The 18883-nt window shown below is 59.4% G+C and overlaps 1 protein-coding gene across 3 annotated transcripts; it reads right to left on the bottom strand.

Moving 5' to 3' along the window:
• Positions 1-917: 917 nt before the first annotated feature.
• TBKBP1 (TBK1 binding protein 1) lies at positions 918-17709 on the bottom strand. 3 transcript variants are annotated; one of them, XM_054593807.1, is made up of 11 exons: positions 17599-17658; positions 16286-16411; positions 15442-15701; positions 14902-15024; positions 14542-14646; positions 13329-13509; positions 12593-12768; positions 12337-12398; positions 4380-4498; positions 3426-4162; positions 918-2444 (listed from the first exon to the last, which is right to left on the bottom strand). In XM_054593807.1, exons 3-11 carry the CDS (start codon positions 15664-15666, stop codon positions 2316-2318), a joined length of 1857 nt encoding a protein of 618 aa, XP_054449782.1. In that variant the 5' UTR covers positions 15667-15701; positions 16286-16411; positions 17599-17658; the 3' UTR covers positions 918-2315. The 3 variants fall into 3 exon arrangements, with proteins under 3 accessions (XP_054449782.1, XP_054449781.1, XP_054449779.1); XM_054593806.1 differs by lacking the exon at positions 17599-17658 and adding an exon at positions 16059-16126 and having other exon boundaries at positions 16286-16409; XM_054593804.1 differs by lacking the exon at positions 16286-16411 and having other exon boundaries at positions 17599-17709.
• Positions 17710-18883: the final 1174 nt, after the last annotated feature.

The raw sequence follows: 18883 nt of genomic DNA, 5'->3' as shown, positions 1-18883 counted from the left end.
GGAGCTAGAACCATCTTCCCCATGGCTTGTGAAGCCACATTCCACAGGGACAGCTGTTCTCACCTTTTCTGGCACTCGGTACTTGGCCACAGATGGAATCAAGGCTGGATGATGTTTTAGCAGAGCAAGGGGGACTGGAAAATCTCTCCATGAGGATCTGGGCCTTGACGCTGAATGAGGAAGAATGTTCACCCCGGGTCTGGAACCGGACCTCAGGCTTTCAATTAGCAATTACCCCCGCCTTTTGTTTTTAATGGTAAAAGGGCCACGTGGAAGTTAAAGACACCCAGAGTTGATGCATAAGTACCTCGGGCCCTTTTTGCAGACAGAGGGCAGCCCTGGCTGGGGCAGGAGTCAAGGGTTCATGACCTGGCTCTGACCTCCCAGGCTGTGAGACTTCTGAAGCAGCTGCTGAGCCTGGGGCCCAGCCCCTCCCCTGCTCTCAGACCCATGAGGATATGGAACACGAATATCCTTTCTCTCTGAGGCCCCACCCTGGTTCCTGGAATGCAGAAATCATTAGATGAAGAAATAGCTGCTACTAAGAAATGAACCCCCAGGGAGGGCTTCAGAACCTCCACCTGCCAGACCAGTGAGGCGGGAAAATTCTAGAGTCCCTGACACCTGCTCAGGGCTGGGTGGCTGCTTGGTCGTGAAGATACCCTCTGCGGCTCCATACCTGTCCTAAATAAACTCGTCAGGAGTCATCTATGGCTACCTGCGTGCTTACATTGCCAGAATCGCCTTGGGGCGTGGGTGCCCTGTGCACCTCCCACTTGCCCACTGACTGCTCCCCCATGGGGGTGTATCCCTGAGACAGTTTTCAAGACCTCTGGCCACCAAGCGTTCTCTCCCCACCCCTGCCATGGAGGGCACAGACTGAGCGCAGATGGAACAGGTAAGTTTTATTTGGACTTTCAACTTGTTCAGGGGGCTGAGGGGCCCCACCTCCCCTCTGCATTCCCCTTTCCCCATTTCCCCTCCTGGGGGGAACATTCAAGGTACAATGCCACGTGTCTCTGGAGTCCTTGGCCCCTTCCCCCCAACACGCCCCTTCACTCCCTTGCGCTGAGGAGGAGGCATGTGAGGAGGTGGGGGGCCTGGAAGAGTTGGATCGAATGGTACATGCGCTGACAATAGCGTCCACTGCCACCCGTCCTGGCTTGAGACCCAGGAGAGGCTGGCAGTGGGGGGGAGGAGTGGGTTCATCGTGGGTGGCAGGCTCTTGCTGTAGGAAGCTCCCACCTCAGCCCCGGGACCCCCTGGCCTCCTGTTTACCCATCCTTCTGAGGGTACGACTCTGAGGTAGATTTCACAGAGGGAATGTGGGTCACTGGGGTGTGGGAAGGGGGTTAGCTCTTTTGAATTTGATCTCCACAGCACCCTGGGCCCATCCTCAGGTTCTGGCCTGGGAGGCAGGGCTGATGACACCCACCCAGCTAACAGAGGCTGAGTCACACACGGGCTGCAGGGTACCTGTTGGTGTCAGGGGCTCCAGTGGGGGAAGGGGAGCGACTGCCATAACAAGCTGTGCCTCAGTGCTGGGGGCTCCGGGGGCGGGCACGGGCCTAGGAGGTCGGCACAGGGAGTCCCCTGGCCTGAGGGTCATGTGCAGGGACTCCTGGCCCATAGGGCAGCCTCTTTAGGCTGTGTCCTTCCAGTCCTCCAGGGTCCTCCCTCTCCTCTCCCACCCTCCCTGTCCCCCAGAGTGGGCGGAGCAGGTGAACGGGGCGGCCTGCAGAGAATGGCAAGAATCGAGATGCCTCCTTCCCCGCTGTGGGGGCCCACGCCACACGCCCTGAGCTGGCCACGGGGCGGACGAACTGGCATCGTGCGCAGGGCGGGCTCTGGAACCCCACTGGGAGACGTTCCTTGGGCAGAGCCCAGCCTGAGAAAGACGGACATCTGGGGAGGGGCTGGGGGAGCTCCTGGGGTCCTCCGATACCCTCCCTCTACCCCAGGCCCAAGCACTAGATACCTCCTTGGATCCAACTGTGTTTGAGAACAGAAAGGCAGAGGGAGAGGCTGGGTGAGGCGCTCCCCTCGCGGCCCCAGCCCCGATCCCCACCTCCCATTGGAAGCCAGGGAGCTGGGGAGAGCCTCGACTGACCTCCTGGGAAGAGCCAGGACTGCGTGGTGCCCAGACCAGGGAAGACAGCACACACGTTGACTTGTTGACTCAGTAGCTAGTGGAGGTATCTGGGGGTCGCAAGGGGCAGGGGCCCCCCACGAGATTCATGCAGCATTCAAAGTGAGTGAGTGCTTGGGGGTGATGGGAGAGGGCAGAGAAACAGCCAGCGGGTGGGAGAGGCCCCCTAGATCTTGCTGTTCTCCAAGTGGGAGTCAATGTGTTTGATGAGGGCATCGTCTGGGTACCCAACAGGGAAACCCAGCTGGCAGAGGGGGCAGCTGCGAATGTCAGAGCCCACTGTCTCCATCAGCAGCTGTGGGGAGAGACGAAAGTCACTTATGGTCCCCAACCCTCCTTCATGGCCCCCACGCCCCAGCCCGCCTTTCCCTGGGACCCAGGGCAGGGAGGGCCGCAGCACGCAGAAGGGTTCTGGGCGCCCTTCGTCCAGCGCCACCCCCTCCTCCCCGCCCTTGCCCACTTTCCACCGGTTCAGCATCTGCCCCCCAGCCCAGGGCGTGGGGCCCACAGGAGTGTGTGTGAGGCAGTACGTGCGCCCAGCCCGCCAGGACCTCTGCAGCCACGAGCAGAGCCAAGGCCCAGGCGTGCCCCCGGCGTGGCTAAGACAGCGTTGCCAGATAATGCAAAGCGGTGGATAATCCCAAACAATGTACAACCCAAAAATAATATTCTGCCTGGCTCTGGAATATATTTTGGTCCTTCCAGGTGACAAGGGTTGGATCTGACATTCAGGAAACTCATTATTTCAGTGAAATGATAGAGCCCCGAGGTAGGGTTGTCTTCTAAGGCAGACAGAAAGGAACAGGGGCTCTGAGGCCTGACGGAGGGAAGTGGACCAGAAGGCCTGTCCCCCGGTCGCCCAGGACCCCCAGGGCCAGCTTGGCCTCCATCACCAGTGAAGAGCAGATGCTCCTGCCGAGCACCCCTCGCAGGCCCTGCACAGAGCGCTGCAGGCTCACCCTCCCAAGAACCCTCCAATGACGTCAGACAGCGTAATGCTTGTCCTCACTGTGCAGATGAGGAAACTTAGGATCTGGGAGGATAAGTAACTTGTCCAAATCCTGGTGGCTACTAAGCAGTGGAGTCTGGAATCAAAGGCAGGACTGTGGTTCTGACGACCATGCCCTGAACAAGTTTTAGCAGTGCAAAAGGACCTACACTACCTAGGCCCTAGGGAAGCCAGGGGGAGGCGACAAAGGAAGGGAGCTCAGCCCATCAGGTGTGAAGTGAGGGTGGGGCTTTCAGGTCTCTGTCACCCATGGCGGGGGGCACTCACGTTGATGGACGGCCAGGACTGTGCGTGCTCGGCGTGGGCATAGGCCGTGGCTGCGGGCGACTCCGGGATGGGGAAGCCGGCGCAGAACGAGGCGCAGCGGATGGTGCCCGCCTCGGGGCTGGACGGGCTGGGAGGCACGGACCACTCCTCCTCCTCTGACGGCTGCTTCTCGAAGCGCAGGCGGATGCCCTCGAAGGCGCGCCGTGGGCTGAGCGGCCTGCCAGGGCCATAGAGCTCGGCCGCGCCATAGGCCCGTGGTTTGGGCAGCGTGGCCGCCTCGGCCTGCAGCCAGGACGGAGAGGCGCCCGCGTAGCCCGCGCCCTCGGCCAGCTCTGAATAGCTGCGCCGGCCCTGGAAGCCGGCCTTCGCGTGGTGGCTGGGCGGCTTGGCATAGGCGCGCTCCGCCAGCGACCTCTCCCCTGGCGGTGGGAGGGGCGGCGGCGGCCGGGGCTGCGGGGCCGGGCAGGCTGGGGGCCCCGGGGAGCGGCGCTGTGGGCTGGGGGACTGGCACGGCGGCAGCGGCACCGGCGATCGGCGCTGCGGGACAGGCGATGGGCAGGAGGGCGAGGCGGGCGAGCGGCGCTGCTGGGGCGAGGGGCACGGGGGCCCGGGGGAGCGGCGCTGGGGGACCGGGGACTGGCACGGGGGACATGGGGGCGCCGCTCGGGCGGGTGGGGATGGCGAGGGGCACTGGGGGGCCGGGGAGTGGCGCTGTGAGAGAGGCGAGTGCCTCTGGCCTGGAAGAGAAGTGGGACCAGGTCAAGGGACAGCCGTGGGGGGAGATGTCAGAACTGAGAGCGAGGGGCTTGCCTGCAACCAAACCCCACCCACTCTCCTCCCAACCCGTGAAAAAGGATCAGGCAAGGGGAAAGGAAGCGGACGGTGGCCCCAGGACACAGGATGGTAGCCAGTGCTCCCCCAGCCTCAGGCCCAGCCCTGGTGGCCCCATCTCACCTCCTCCCCTGGCCTGCTCTTGCAGCAGGGTCCTCAAGATCCTCCCCTGCAGAGAACTCAGCTCCCTGAGCCGGCCCAGTTCCTCTGTCAGCTCCGTGTAAGCCAGCGCCAAATTCACCCTGAAGGACACCCCAGTCCCCCAGGTTATGGCTGCATCCTGCCCAGTCCCGCCAGCCTGCTCTGATCCTGAGGTCAGAGGGCAGGGGGCAGGGAAGAGAAAGGAAGTGGGTTCACTGTCATGCTATGGAGCAAGAGCTGGCACTGCCCCCGCATCCAGCCCTCTCCTCCCCTCCAGAAGTCCTCGTGGGCTTTGAGGTTTACCTTAAATGCCACTTCCTCCAGGAAGACACCCTCTCCTCCCAGTGAACCGTACCTGGGGCTAGGGCAGTGGTTCCCAGGTTACAGGCTGATAAACTGGAACCCACGTCTGCCCAGTTCCAGGTCCAATGCCCTTGCTTCCATCTCAAAGCTGCCTCTGAGCTCCTTTCAGCCTGTACCTCTCAGGAGATTATATGGAGCTTCACTGGGAATTCCTTGAAAGTGGAGATTTTATCACCACCTTCCTAGCATTATGTCCAGGGCCTGCTACCCAGCAGATGTTGAATTCAGCCTCTCCATCCATTTTTCTTTCTTCTTCTCTTTCTTCCCCCACTTCCTGTTCAGATCTCCCGCACACCCACCCTCACAAAGCTGGAACCGACTCTGAGCTGGCAAAGACTTCACCTACTTCCTGTCATCCTTCTCTCTCTTTAGGGCTCTCTGACCCAAAGCCTCTGAAGGTTATCACTCTCCAGACGGCCCCTCCTCTGTCCCCTGCCCTGGCCTGCTCACGGCCAGAGAGACCTCCCTGACCGCACCTGAGGCTCTGCCATGGCTCTGGGTCCCTGCCTTCTGTTCTGTTCTGTTCTGTTCTGCTTGGACAGAGCCTGGGAGGCAGGGGCTTTGGTTTACTTGCATCGCTCGGCCTCGCTAAGTCCAGAAGGGACTCTGGAACTTTGTGAAAATTGGAGCTGGAGGGGAGTGGCCGGCAGAGGCTCAGCCTCTCCAGATGGATCTCCCCCCAGGGGAGGCCCTTCAGCCCCAGGAGCTGTAGGTCCATAAGCAGGAACGAGGTGGGGCATCGTCCAGACCCTGCAGGGGCCCTGCCCGTGTCCCATAGTCATGGGCGTGCAAGAGAGGATGTATGTGGATGGGAAGGAGTGAGGGTAAGTGTGAGGCCGGGGTGGTGAGGCATGGTGGGAGGGCGAGTGTGCGAGTGTGTGTGTGTGTGTGTGTGTGTGTGTGTGTGTCTGACCCCACAGGAGAGGAGGGGAAGTCCTGAGGTTAGGGCTTCAGAGCGCAGGAAAAGCCTAGGTGCAGAGGGTAGATGACTGAGCGCCCTCGCTCTCGCTCTGCACTCGCTGGCTGGCTCTCTCACTAATCCTCAGGCAGAGCTGGGTGGTGGGGGAGACAATGGCCCTTCCCACAACAAAACTATTTTTAACCCACTTGGGCCAAAGCCAAATTATTGCAAACAGGCTGGGCTTCTGGGGGACAAGTCGCCTTCTTCGGGAGGGAGAGTGCCCACTACCCACCTGACGATGGGCGGAGGCGGATGGGGCGGAGAGAAAGGAAGGTCTTCTCAGAAACCCTTGCTGAGGGGCTGCAGCCCTCGATCCCATCGCACCTCAGCCCCTGTGTCGCTAAATGCGTCCCGTGTCCACCCACACTCATTTCATGGGCCTGTGGGGAAAATGCATCTCCCCCTCAGACTGGAGGGCTGGTCTCTGTGTCCGCATTACACTGGGGACTCCCCAGTGGAAGGCGACCCCCTTCAGACCTGGGACAATGTAAGGGCAGGATCTGTGTCTCTCCCATCAGACTGGGGGCTTTCGAAGGACCGTGCCAGCCCCTCAGGGGTGGGGAGGGCGCGGGGGGTGTTCCGGGCAGGGCGCTGGTATTGCGTGCCCTCCTCTGACCAAGCAGCCACAGCTCCTCTCCCCACTCGCAGTCACTGCCGTACCTCAGGTGACAGATAAAGGTTGTTGCCTTCACACCCCGCCTCGGAGATCTCACCTGCCACACTCAGGTCCCAGGCCCGTGTCTCTCCCCGCTCGCCTTCCTCCCCTGCCAGAGGCTAGTCCAGCTCCCACTGCCCAGCTCCTGGCACCCTCCTCGCAACAAAACAGGCAGGGCAGCAGGAAATGGAAGGCAGGCGCCTGGGGCAGGCGGACCGTCGTGCCGGAACCCCAGGCAGCCTTCATAGAGACCTCTGAGACCTGGCCAGATGGTGGGACCCAGCCTCCTGATGCCCCATGACCCATGGGACCTCCCCCTTATTTGGGTGTCTCTCCCTACCTCCAGATGCACAGGCCCAGGCTGCGAAATACACTAGCGACCTGAATGACTCACATTAGAAAACACTGCCAATGCAGTGGAAAAAAATCTCAACTTCACAGCACAACCAAGAGTCATACACATGCACCTGAGTGCACGTTCCGTTTCCTGGCTTCCTGGCCCACACCTGAGCGCTATTTTCCACTATCGAGACTGCTCGGGAAAGTTGGGTCAGGTGAATGGCAACAGCTGGCTGCGTTCGGGTGCTTCTTTATTGGGGGAAGGTTCAGAGTCTCTGAGAACCTGGGAGGGGCCCAGGAAGAAAAGAATCACAGATAATCTGTATGAGCACTCCTCACAGGCCAGGCATTATGCTAAGAACTTCACTTAATAGTCACAACAACCTTACAGTGTTGGCACTATTATCTCCATTCTACAGGTGAGAAAATGGAGGTTTCCAGACCTTTAGTCCTTGACGAAAGTCATAAAGCCTGGCAGTAACGGAGTTGCTGGAATGGGAGCTCCAAAGTCCAGGCTACTGACCTCACAGCTATAGCCTGCCTTCCGAAAGGACCCACACAGCTGGGGGAAGGAGCGCTGGGAAGGCTGCAGAAGGGAAAGATGAGGAGGGGGAAGAGGCAGAGGACCACCAAAGTGGTCGGGGGCCCTGACCACCACCACTGCTGCCCTGGTAAGGTGCTAGACATCTGTGCAAGTGGAAAGTCAGAGCTAGGAAGAGGCTGGCCCAAGGTCACAAAGCAGTGGTGACACAGAGCAGGGATTTAAACATGCTCTTGGCACCTCTGCCTGCTGAGCTGGCGCCTTCAGAGGAGCCAGCGTGCAAATGGCAGAGCTGGCAGGAAGAAGGGCAGCCTCTGCTGCAACTCTTTCCACCCTTCATTGACTTATCCTTTCATTCATTCTTTCCACGAGTAACTCAGGGATCTCAAAAATTCATCTGGAAATAATAATCTTCTCTGTTCTTGATAAAGCTACCCAGGTGAGAAAGGCTAGAGACTTGAGTGTCCTCCTCTATAAAAGGCCTCCTTCTGCCCAAAACTAGCTGGGAGATGCATGGGCTTCTGAGTGCAGAGTCCTCCCCAGGGCAGCCCTCTGGGCGCCCGGTGCTGCACTGGGGCGGCAGTGAGACGTGGCAGGGTTGGAATTCAGGCCAGCGTTGGATCATGGATTGGAGCTAGGGATGGGCATGAGGCCAGAGTTAAGGCTGGGGCGAGGGTCAGGTTAGGGCTGGGGCTGACAGTTCATTTTCAGACAGGATTGTGGACAGAGGTCCAGATGAGGGATAGGGTTAGTCAGGAATGGGATCCATATTAGGGTTAGGACTGGGGTCAGAATCGAGCGAGCCATGTGATCAGAATCAGCAACTGACTCAGAATCAGGAGGAAAATAGAAGTCCAGCGTTCCTAACCCCTCGGTCCTTGCCCATAGTTGCCCCCAGCCACCTCACCCCTGTGGGTGAATTTAGGGACCAAACTTTCCGCCACCCACAGGCACACCCATCATCAGTCTTCCCACCCGACCCTCAGGGAGGGGACCACAGGCAACAGGCCGTATAGAGCGGACTTGAGGTTGCGGGCCAGGGGAGGAGGAAGTCGCTTTGCAACAACCCAGTGCTCCACCACTTCCTTTCAGGCGCCTTGAGCCCCTTCACGCTCCTCGACCAGATACGACTTGCGGTCCACAGAGCCGGGCTCTTCATGGCAGCCCTGCCATGCTTCCAGCACAGCCAGATGTTCGCTGTGTCTAGACAGGCTCCTCTATGCGACCAAACTGAGCGGCTCGCAGAGTCCCCGGGGAAATGAGGGGGCCACACATCCCACTTTGCCCAGGACTGCCATGGTTCACCCTAGCTGCCCCAGCATAATTATTAATAGTGCCCCCTTTCACTTTCAAAAGTGATCAGGTCCAGTCGACAAATCATTTGGTCACCCCTCCATAGGGCCTCCAATCTGAAGAACCCGAACAAGAAAAACGCCCCATTTGCTCAGGACCTGCTTGGTATTTGCACTTAATTTCTCTGATTATTCAACTTCTTTGTACCTCGGTGTGCTCAGCCATAAAAAGGGATAATACCTTTATCATGATTGTGTGTGTGTGTGTGTGTGTGCATGCGCGTGTGTGAGAGAGAGAGAGAGAGAGAGAGAGAGAGAGAGAGAATTAAATGAGATTTTGTAGGTAAATTGCCTCGCAGAATGTCTGGTGCAGATGAAGGAAGGGGGAGTACCTTGGGGATAGGTGGGGAAGGGGAAACCATTTTGATCCTTTTTTTGGAGACACCAGCTCAGTAACTTTGCTTGAAAACTGAGGGGAGGATGTAGAGTTTCCCATGGAGGGAGAGAATGTGGTAAGAGCTGCTCTCTGCCTTCCTGGCAGGGAAATGGCCAGACACCGGTTCAAAGTCAACCAATCCCTCAGACCACAATGAGGTGGGAGTGGTGGGCCTCAACTTCAGAGCCCCTCCCCACCCACGGGGAGCTCCCAAGGCTGCGAGTGTTCAGGGGTTAACTCCTGTGCGCGCTGCTGGGTGCCCTGGCTGAAGGAGACTTGAAAGAAAGGAAGTAGGGAGGGTGAGAAGCGTGAAGGGGGAGGCCTTGGGCCGGCTGCTTCTGGGGCATGAGGCTCAGCTCAGGGTACATGGGGGTCTCCGACTTCCGTCCTGACCCACCCCACACTGCCCTTGACCTCTGTGCAGAGTTTCCATCCTCTCTCTCGGAGTTCACACTTCTCCCCCACCACTAACCGCAGCCCACGCAGAGGCTTGTGGGCGGAGAGAGGGGTGTTGGGGGTGGGCGGAAAAGGGCCCAGGCTGCAATGCTGAGCCCCCCACGTTGGGGAAAAAGAAAGATCTATAGTTTTCCCCCTCACACTTACACTGAGCCCCATGTCTTCTCATGGTAGACCCCTCACGGATGAGCCCCCTCCTTCACTGAGCCCTCATTCCCCTCCCGAGTCCTGCCCACTCAGAGCCCTCAGACCCCTGAGGGAGCCCCCTCTCCACAATTTCCCCTCCACCCCCAGCACTGGTCACACCCTCTGAAAGGCGCTCTGCGATGGGCCCAGAGGGACGGGAGCTGTGGGTTCTGCACCTCCCACCTCCTCTGGGACCCTCCTGGGGTCCTTTCCTCCCAGTGCATCTTCTGGAACAGTGGTCTCCTGTCCTGCCTCCTCTCTCTCATCATTGCCTTTGGCCTCTCTGAGTGACCCCGCTAAAGCTCTTCCTCTGGGGCAATTTGTTCCCCTGGTCGCGGGCCACTGGGTGCGGGGCTAACTAAAGGGCAGAGAAATCACGCCCAGAGGCCTGACCTGGAGGGTGGCAGTCTGGTCTGGCCTGGTCTGGTCTGGTCTGGGTGCCCATCTTCAGGGGAACACTGCGGACCAGAGCTTGTAGACCAGGGGCTGGGATGGGAGGACCTGGGAAAACTTTGGGCTGGGGCTGCCGCCCAGGCCTCAGCACAGGGGGGACCCATGGCGGAGAGTTAACAGAGGCAGGAGTAGTGGGGGCGGGGGGCTATTTTAATACCCAGGACTCCTGCAATACAACTGGCTGCCCTGGAGATGTCCCAAGTGAGAACCTTTTGGGGGACACAGGAGATTCCCACAGAGGAGTAGGCTAAACATCGACCTTTCTGTGGCCCCCCCTTTAGCTTTGGCACCCCCACCTGGATAGTCCAGCCCCTGCATTCCTCTTCTGGGTAAACCCACATGTGACATTCCCACCCGCCTGGAGGGTCTGGCAGAAATAGAAAGAAGGGGAGGGGCCCGTGGGGGAAAGTGAACCGACAGCAGGTGACTGAGGCCTCTCAGGTGGGAGGCCAGGGGAGCGAGCACTGAGCACCGGGAAGCGGACTATTACCAAAACGAGCTGAGTTTATAAGAAAATAAAACTACCGGGGGAGTGAGGATTTCCTCTGAGAGTTAACTCTTGCCAAGCTGGGGCTGTCCACAGATACTCAACCTGAAAGGAAGGGTGAGGCTGGGCGGGCAGGGCCGGGCTGGCTCCAGGGACAGAGGTCCAGGAGGTCCTGAGGCTGTGTCTAACCCCTGGGACAGCGGGAAGGAGCCAGGAGGTAAGGGAGTAAGACCAGCTCATCCCCGTGGCCAAGGGGACGGGGGGAGGCCTTGGGAGGGGAAGGGAAAGGGTCTATTCTGGCCAGAATAGCAGGAGGGAGGATCTGACCTCCAAAAGCACCTTATGGGAGGGGTTCTCTTTCACACACTCACAGCCCCTGCCCCTTGGAACCCACCAGTCCTCCCTGCCCCCACCCCTCATCGCCTTCCTCTCACATCTCTCAGCAACGACTGACCCCTGATGAGAAAAACCTGGGGCCAGAGAAGTGCAGTCAGTCAAGCGAAGCCACTCAGGAACCCAGCATCCCTGGATTCAAAGTCTGGCTGTTCACCTCCAGCCCTGCCACAATCCCTGTCCTCGCTCGGGGCTCAGCCAGCCACCTGGGGGAGTCTTCACAGTTGGTCTTCTAGGAGGGGTTGGACTCAGTGACACATAAAGAGCCCTGCAGTGTGACTTTTGAGGCAAATTAAGATTCTAGAGCATGTGTGTATGTGTGTTCCAGGTCTGGGCACACAGATGAGGCTGGGCTCTGAGCCCCAGCCGCAAGCCAGGGTGGACCCTCTCCACAGAGGCCCCCAATGCCCCAAAGCAGCCTAGCTAAGGGGTCCCACCCAGAGGCCCCACAAGCTGGGTTCTCACCCTCCGCTATCAGAGCTCCACCCAGTCGCTCAACCCAGGGGGCAGAGGGAGGCGAGGAGTATCCTCAATGGGCCAGAAGCTGGGAGGAAGGCGAGGAGGAAGGCAAGCTCCTGCTCCCCTCTGGGCCTTGGTCTTCCCCTCCCGTGAAAGTAGGGAGTCTGCGCCACACACCCATCTCAGGGGAGAGGGCTAGGCGGAAGGAGGTTTGCGCTCTATTTCTCAGAAAGTGGGAGAGAATGAGCTTGTTGCGGATGTGAAAGGCATCAGGCTTGCTGCTACCAGGCTGCCATGCACCCTCTCCCTTGCTGCCCAGGGCTGCCACAGAAGCCCCTGTCATTAGACTCCTCGCTGACATAGATCCTGCTCTACTTCCTCCTTCCCCTCTTTCCCGCAGGATTCCCGAGGGACACCCCGGCAGAGTATGTTCTAATTCCCCTCAAGGAAGTCTCTCCAACCCTAAGCCTCTGCTTTCTCTCTCCTGAGGTAGATGAGGCACCACAAATCCTGAAAGAGGCCACCTCCTTCCCCTTCATCAGGGAGGGGAGGGTGAACTCCACTGCCTGGGCCTTGTTACTGGGACAAAAAATGTGGCCCCAGGGAGGCCCCAAAACTCACCAGGGGGTACACAACAGAGCAGCAGAGTCTCTGAGGAAGCCTCTCTGAAACCCTGACACCTTGAGGAGACACAGGCTTGGGTACCAGAGGAAAGCAAAGGGAACCTCCCAGAATCTGCACACCCCCAGAACCTCACCTCCTTCCTGTGAATGATGCTGAGCCACACAAGCAACCCAAACCCCACAGTTCTGAGAGCTTGGAAGAGAGGTCTCCCAAACAGCACCAAAGGGAACAGCCAACCAAAGGGGGCCCGGGAAATACCACCCCAGGGGTACAGAGGTAAAGAGGGTGACTTACTGGTCATCTCCAACTCTTTTCACCCACGCCATCTCCCGCTCTGACTGGTTGGAGGCCAAGTCCTAAGAGAGAAAATGGAGAGGTCAGAAGCCAGCCTCACTTGGCCTGGACCCCCCTTCTCTACCAGGGCCCGGCTGCCCCCGCCTGGTGAAGAAGTCTTAAACCTCTAAATGCTATTCGCTGCTGCCCCCAGAGCTCCACAGAGCTGTGGAGGTGCCAGAGCAAGGGCCCGGGGTCCGTACCCTGTGTCACTAACCTGGGCCCGGGTCTCCTGCAGCTGCTTCAGTTCCCCCTGTAGCCGTTCGCACTCGGCTTGGAGCTGCTCCTCCCGAAGCTGAGCCCCGCGGGCTTCTCCCTGAGCAGCCTCCAGAGCCTCTTCCAGGCGCCTCCGCTCCAGCTCACTCACACTCAGCGGCGTGGGGCCTGGCCAGCCTGCGGGCAGGGGAGAGGACAATGTCAGGCTGAGTCTAGCTGCTGGGCACCTCCACGGACTCCAGGAGCAGCACAAAGTGAAAGCTGAGGACTGCAGCGTGAGGGATTCAAGAGAGACAGCTGGAGGACAGATACCCCAGGATGAGAGATACCTCTACTGAGGACAGTGAGGAAGGAGGAGTTAAGCTGCTTTTTTTTTAAATCTTCCTGGAGACCAGGGAAAAATGGCTTCTTGTAGGGTTTCCCTGGCCAGACTCAAGTCTCTGAGCATCTTCAGGAGCCTCGCCTAGTCACGGCCTAAGACAGGCAGGGGACTCTGGGTTGGGGTGCCCTCTGCTGGCATCTATGGGAATTGCATGGGGGTAGCCGGGGTTGCAGGAGTTGAGAGGAAGATGTCAGCGGCAGAAATTGGGGTAATAGTGGGTGAGGTGAGTGAACAGATGGTGAGGAAATTTAAAGCATTGTAATGGGATGTTGACTACCTGTGTCCAAAGGTGTTGAAATGGGGGTTTGGCTTGGGGAGTTTGCGGTAGGGAGAGCAGGGGTCGCCGAGGTCTCACCGTGACTCGAGCCAGATCCCCCTCTCAGCGCCAAGTAGTGCACATCCAGATCAGCACAGGGCGGGGCAGAGGCGGGCGGGGGGCTCAGGCTGGAGAAGGCTGTGTCCCGGAGGCCTTGTTGCTGCCGCAGCTGCTGCTCCAAACCACAGATCTGCCGCAGGTGGGTCTCCACCAAGGCCCGCTGTGGAAGGAAACCAAGAGGTGAGGGTCTGCACAGGTCCAAGGCGTCCTTGTAGCTCCCTAAATCTAGGGCTTTGCCATGTCTGAATAGCCATCACCCCCACACTGAGCATAAGCCCCAGGTCACGCATCCCAATTCCACCCTCCGAGTGGCCACGAGTTCAAGGTCTCCTCTCCCAGCAACTGCAATGCAGGTGTTTCTGGCTACTGCCCCTTGCAAGGGCAGGGTTAATACCTCTTCCATGTCACCAACACACAGGGACACTTACAAGAACATTCAGCCCCCTGTCTCGATACCATCTCAGGAGCACGGTAACTTCCATCACTGTATGTGACAACCACTCTGTCTTCATCTACCTCATCTGTACATAGGGGATAACCACAACTACCTCTCAGGTTTGTTATGAGGATGAAAATGAGTAACTGTATCCGAAGAGATAAGAACGGTGCCTGGCACAGAGCAAGCACCGTGTAAGTGTGTTTGACTATTAAAGCAAAGCATTTTTACACTAATGCCCGCAACAGCTCAGTGAAGTTATTTGCCCCACTTTTCAGAGGAGAAATGGAGGCTAAGTGACTTGACCCAGGTGACAGCTAGGAGTCAGCAGAGACCACGTCTCCTGATTCTGACGCCTGCTCGCTTGCTCACGGGAACAGCCATACCCCGACCCATAATCGCTCATGTGCCAGGACCCGTCCCAGCAACCACAGACACTTCTGGTCACCTTTGGCCTCACATACAAAGCCTTCCAGGAGCAGAGCTGCAGGCGGAGGGAGGGCCCAGCAGGACCCAAACATACAAAGAAACACAATGTTCTGCAGGGTCACTCACAAAGTCACCTCTGTCGCTGCATTATACTGCATTATCAGGATGTACACAGTCACAACCTATTCGACACACAGCCCCACTCACAAGGCCAAATGGGAACTCACAGAGACACACAAACACAGCAGGGTGTACTCCACAAGCACACACACAGGGTGACACACACCCTGGGTCACACTCTCCAGCACCCAGCTCCCTGGGCCTCACCATCTCCCCCAGCTCTGTCTCCAGGTCGCTCTTCTCCACGCAGAGTTTCTCGTAAGCCTGGATCATCTCCCTGAGCTGTTCTTCCTGCTCCTTGTTCTTCTGCAACTGGATGGGGCCCAGAGGAGTGGAGTGCACGCCAGTCAAGCCCATCAAGGACTTTGGGGCTGAGCAGCTCCCTGTGCCTTGCACCCTACCCCCAATGCCCAGTAAAGGGGTGCAAGGAGCGGCAGCCAACTCTAGGGAGGACCATGGTCATCTCTGATCCAGGGGACAGAAGGCCAGAGGCTGGTGGATAGGGGAGGTGTCAGAAATTGATTGGAGCGAGCATAGGGAAGGCTGAGAAGCCTGCAAGGGGCTCACCTCATGTTGGAACTGGTTGAGACGTTGCTGTAAGCTGACCTTCTCCACCTCCAACAGGGAGCCATCCTTGATTTCATACAGCGAGAAGCCATGCTCCTCTCCAAAGTCATTGATCAGCGGATACTGTGGACGGTGGGGCAGGCCCTCAGGAGAGCTGGTGCCTGGTTCTCTGCCCAGGCTTCAGTCTCCTCATTGTGCCTCCACCCCTAAAACCTGCCTCGGAGTCTCTCCTCTAGTGGGATCTATACATTCAAATTCCCATGGGCCTGTAGGCATCTTCCACTCACCAGACCTTTTTTAGATCCCAGATCCCGGCATTCCAAAGTGGGTCCCTCCTGATCTCTTCCTAATTGGCGCTGACCTCTCCAGTTTCCATCCAGAACAGCCACCCCTCATAGGGGGCCCTCAAGCTTCAAGACTCTATACCCTGACCCCTCTTGTGGATCCCCGGAATCTCTGCTGAATCCCCAGTTTCTGACACTCAGCAGCCTCCCCTGCCCCCCCCACACAGCCAGACCCCCAATATTTCCAGGTTCTGACCTTGATCTCATAGACTTTGAGGCGATGGCGGAGGGTGGCATTCTCCCTCTCCAGGCCCCCCAGCCGCTCCTTGATGTCTCCGTAGGCTGTGATGAGGGCAAAGTGGGAGGCGGAGCACATGTCTCCCCCCAGTGAGGGGTCTCCAGGAGCGTCCAGCCACACCTCACTGGGGCCCAAAGCTTCCTGAGTCAGGATGCTGATATCATCCTCAAACATGGACTCCATGGCAAGGGCCTGGGCTGCAGCACCCCCTGGGCCTCCTGGGAGAGCAGGAGACGACAGCCTGAAGCTTGTCCCCTGATTCCCCCAGTCCTGGCCCAAGGAGCCCTGCGGCCAGCTGAGATGCAGCCTGGCCCCACCCCATGGTCTCCCACAGCCCCCTCCCAGACTACCAAGCCCATCTTCTCTACTCTGCAACGGGCTGGGACCAGGTGAACACTTGGGGATGGAGGCGTGACAAGGTGGGACAAGTAAGCCAGGCTAGCAGCAGGGAAGGGCTCCTTCGGGAATCCAGTGGGCAGGAGAGAGCTGCCTTGCCAGCATGGGGCCCAGAGGGGGGCCTGCCTTGACTCCCTCCTCAGCCTCTTCTCCACCCCAGGCCTTACTTCCCCAAATACCTCTCTGCCAAGCTCCTCATCCTGGGTCTCTGGCACCCCTGGCTCCTCCCTAAGGAAGGCTCAGTGCTCTGGGAGGGTCGGCCCCAGCACTGTCAGCACATCCTCTGCTGGGCCCCCGCCCAACTTCCCAGCTTCCTCCTGCCGGATCCCAGAGTTCAGGAAAAGGAAATACCTCCCCCACTCACACTGGGGCTGTAGCCGCCCTCCAGGCCCTCCTCACCCCTGACCTGGGACACGCAGGAAAAGTCCATGCAGAGTGTCAGAGAGTGCACAGAGGGGAAGGGGCCTCTGGGAGGGGGCCAAGGCCCAGGTGAAGAGGGCTGCCAAAGAATTTCCAAGGTCTCCCTGTGGGCCTGCACACAGAGAAACGGGAGCCCTCAGAAGGGGCAGGAATGACTCAGGGCTCCCGAAAGTGTAGGCTAGGCAAGGGGGTGCGTGTGTACTTCTCCTGGCCCTGTTTATGAATGTGCCTGTGGTTGGCATGTGTGGGGGAATGTGTGTGTCTGTGAATGAGTGTAGGTGTGTCACAGTGAATGAGTGTCCTAGCGGGGCTGCGGGTGGGGGTCGGAATGGAGTTGGGAAGTGGCCGTGTGTTTGTGTGTGCGTGTGTGTGCACGCGTGCGTGAGCGTGTGTGAAGGGTGGGCACGTTTGGGGCCGTGGGTCACGTGAGGCACTATGGGAATGTCCGAGGTGTATGCGCGCGCCGGAGCCCGCGTGTGCGTAGGAGAGGGGGCTCCTGAGGTGTGAGTTGAGACAGTGGGGTCCGCGACCTCCCAAAGCCGGGCAGCAGAACCTGGGATGGAACGGGCGCAGGCCCAGCCCCGTTCCTGCCCACCCCCCCCCCGCCCGCCGCCCGGCATTAAGTGACAGGGAAACGCGTGTGACCGTGTCTGAGTAAGGAGTGTGTGCGCCTGTTTGTAGGGCTGGCCCCACCTTTAACCCCTTCCTCCCAGGCCCATCCCCTCCCCCCAGCTCCGCTGGCCAGCTGTCACCACACTCCCCTACCCCAGACCCCCTGCCTGCCCCCTCGGGCCCAACCTCACTAGCGGGGACTCAGTCCCTTGGGCCGCCCCGATAACTGTTTCCTTCCTCTGCATTCTCCCCTCCGCTCAGCCGCCCCGCGTGAGAGCTACAGAGGGCGGATGGGGAGGGGGTGCCTTCTCGGCCCCGGACCCCTTCTGCGGCCCCTTTAAGAGCCGCCCTTTAAACCCCTTCAGCTCTGCCGACAGAAATTGTCGCCCCTCCCCTCTCGGAGGCTGAGACCATACAGCCCCCTCCCCCGCTGCTGTCCGGGCCCCGGGTCCCCCATCCCCGAGACAGGGAAGGGGCTCCGGAGGCGGTGCGGCCTGAGGAGCAGCGGATCAGGGCGAAAGGGGAGGATGCGGGTGGCGGACGCCGGACCCTTCCGCTCTCCGCCAACCTGGGCCAACTGCCCGCCAACCTCCCGCCACCCTCTCCCCGCCCCCCCTCGCCGCGACCCCGGGGGGGCCGGCCCCGGGCGCCGCTCCCCTCCCCCGATCAGCCCCGCCGGGGACTCACAGCTGCCGCCGGTTCCTGCTTGTAATCGCAGCTTATCCCCTCCGCCTGCTCCCTCCCCAGACGGGCACCGGTGCCCCCACCCCCCTGGCACCGCGCTCTGCTCTCGCCCTGTCGCCGCCGCCGGGTCTCTCCCCACCCCCCACCCCTCCCCCCAGCCCCCCTCCCTCCCTCCCTCCCGCCCCGCTCCTCCTCCTCCGCCGCCGCCGCCGCCGCCTCCTCCTCTCCGGCTGCTCCGGGTTTCTCCAGCTGGGAAGGCGCCCCGGACCCCGCCGCTGCCACCACCACGTGGCGAGGGGCGGCCGGCCCCCGCGGTGCGGCCCGGCCTGGCAGCGCGCCCGCCGCCCACTGGCTCCCCGCCGCGCCGGACCCGTGCTCGGGGGGCCCCCCTCCCCGACGCCTCCCTAACGCAGTGTGGCGTGGCTTGGGGTGCTGTGTGTTGGGGGCCTCTGCGGACCATGCCAGGGGTCAGGTGCTGGTTTGAGATTTGCTTCGGGGCTGTACATTTTGGGTGAAAGTGAGGTTATTTATTTGGATTTTTTTTTTTTTTTTTTGGACTTTGCTCTTCTGGGAAGGAAAATATTAGACCTACTCTTCATTGCTGTTGGGCATTGCTCTGACAATAGATACACACCACAGAGTCCAGTCGGAGACATGAGAATTAAACCAGTAACTACTTCGGAAGAGAAAGTGAACTAAGGAGGTCAAAGGTTCAGTAAGGAAGGGGACAGCTTTCCTTCCACACACACAATCCCCTTCCCCCAGCACACAGAAACATCCACAGGCCAGCAAAATGAAGAAACAACAGATTTCACCCTTTCCACATAGATAATTTGAGCACCTGCCGAACTGCTGAGCAGGAGATGCAAGTTTGTCCGGGGGGGGGGGCGCGGGGGGGGGGTTGGTTTCTTTGTTTGGCCACTTTCTCACTGTGTGACCTTGGGCAAGTTACTTAACCTCTCTGAATAAATTTGGAGATAATTCCCAACCCATGCGACCATGGTGGAAGAATGGGGATCAGAGCTAAAACTGCTGTGACACTCAAGGTGTTACTGAGTCATTTTGGTCAGACTGGTTGCAGGAAGGGAATGGTGCGCGAGGCTCTGGAGGACCCTGGCTAAGCCCTGACAAGCCAGCCCTGGAAGCAGGTGGAGGCGGAGGCGGCTCAGCATACAGCTGTGAAGCTTCCAATCTGGACAGAGTTCAGGCTGCCAGGGACCTGAGTCTACCTTTTTGGCTCCTGGCAGGTGGAAAGATGAATCTGGAAGGGGGAGAGGAGGAAAGAAGA

This window comes from Pteronotus mesoamericanus, unplaced genomic scaffold, assembly GCF_021234165.1.
Source record: "Pteronotus mesoamericanus isolate MK-2021 breed Mesoamerican mustached bat unplaced genomic scaffold, CSHL_Meso_final scaffold_476, whole genome shotgun sequence".
Taxonomy (NCBI): domain Eukaryota; kingdom Metazoa; phylum Chordata; class Mammalia; order Chiroptera; family Mormoopidae; genus Pteronotus; species Pteronotus mesoamericanus.
Note: the sequence above shows the minus strand (reverse complement) of the source record. Positions and strands in the feature narration are given on the sequence as shown.

Coding starts and splice junctions, on each gene's coding strand:
- TBKBP1 (XM_054593804.1), bottom strand. CDS start 15,666: ATGGAGTCCATGTTTGAGGATGATATCAGCATCCTGACTCAGGAAGCT. Junction 4,163..4,379: donor AGAGCAGGCCAGGGGAGGAG/GTGAGATGGGGC, acceptor CTTCTCTTCCAG/GCCAGAGGCACTCGCCTCTC. Junction 2,445..3,425: donor AGTCCTGGCCGTCCATCAAC/GTGAGTGCCCCC, acceptor CTCTCCCCACAG/CTGCTGATGGAGACAGTGGG.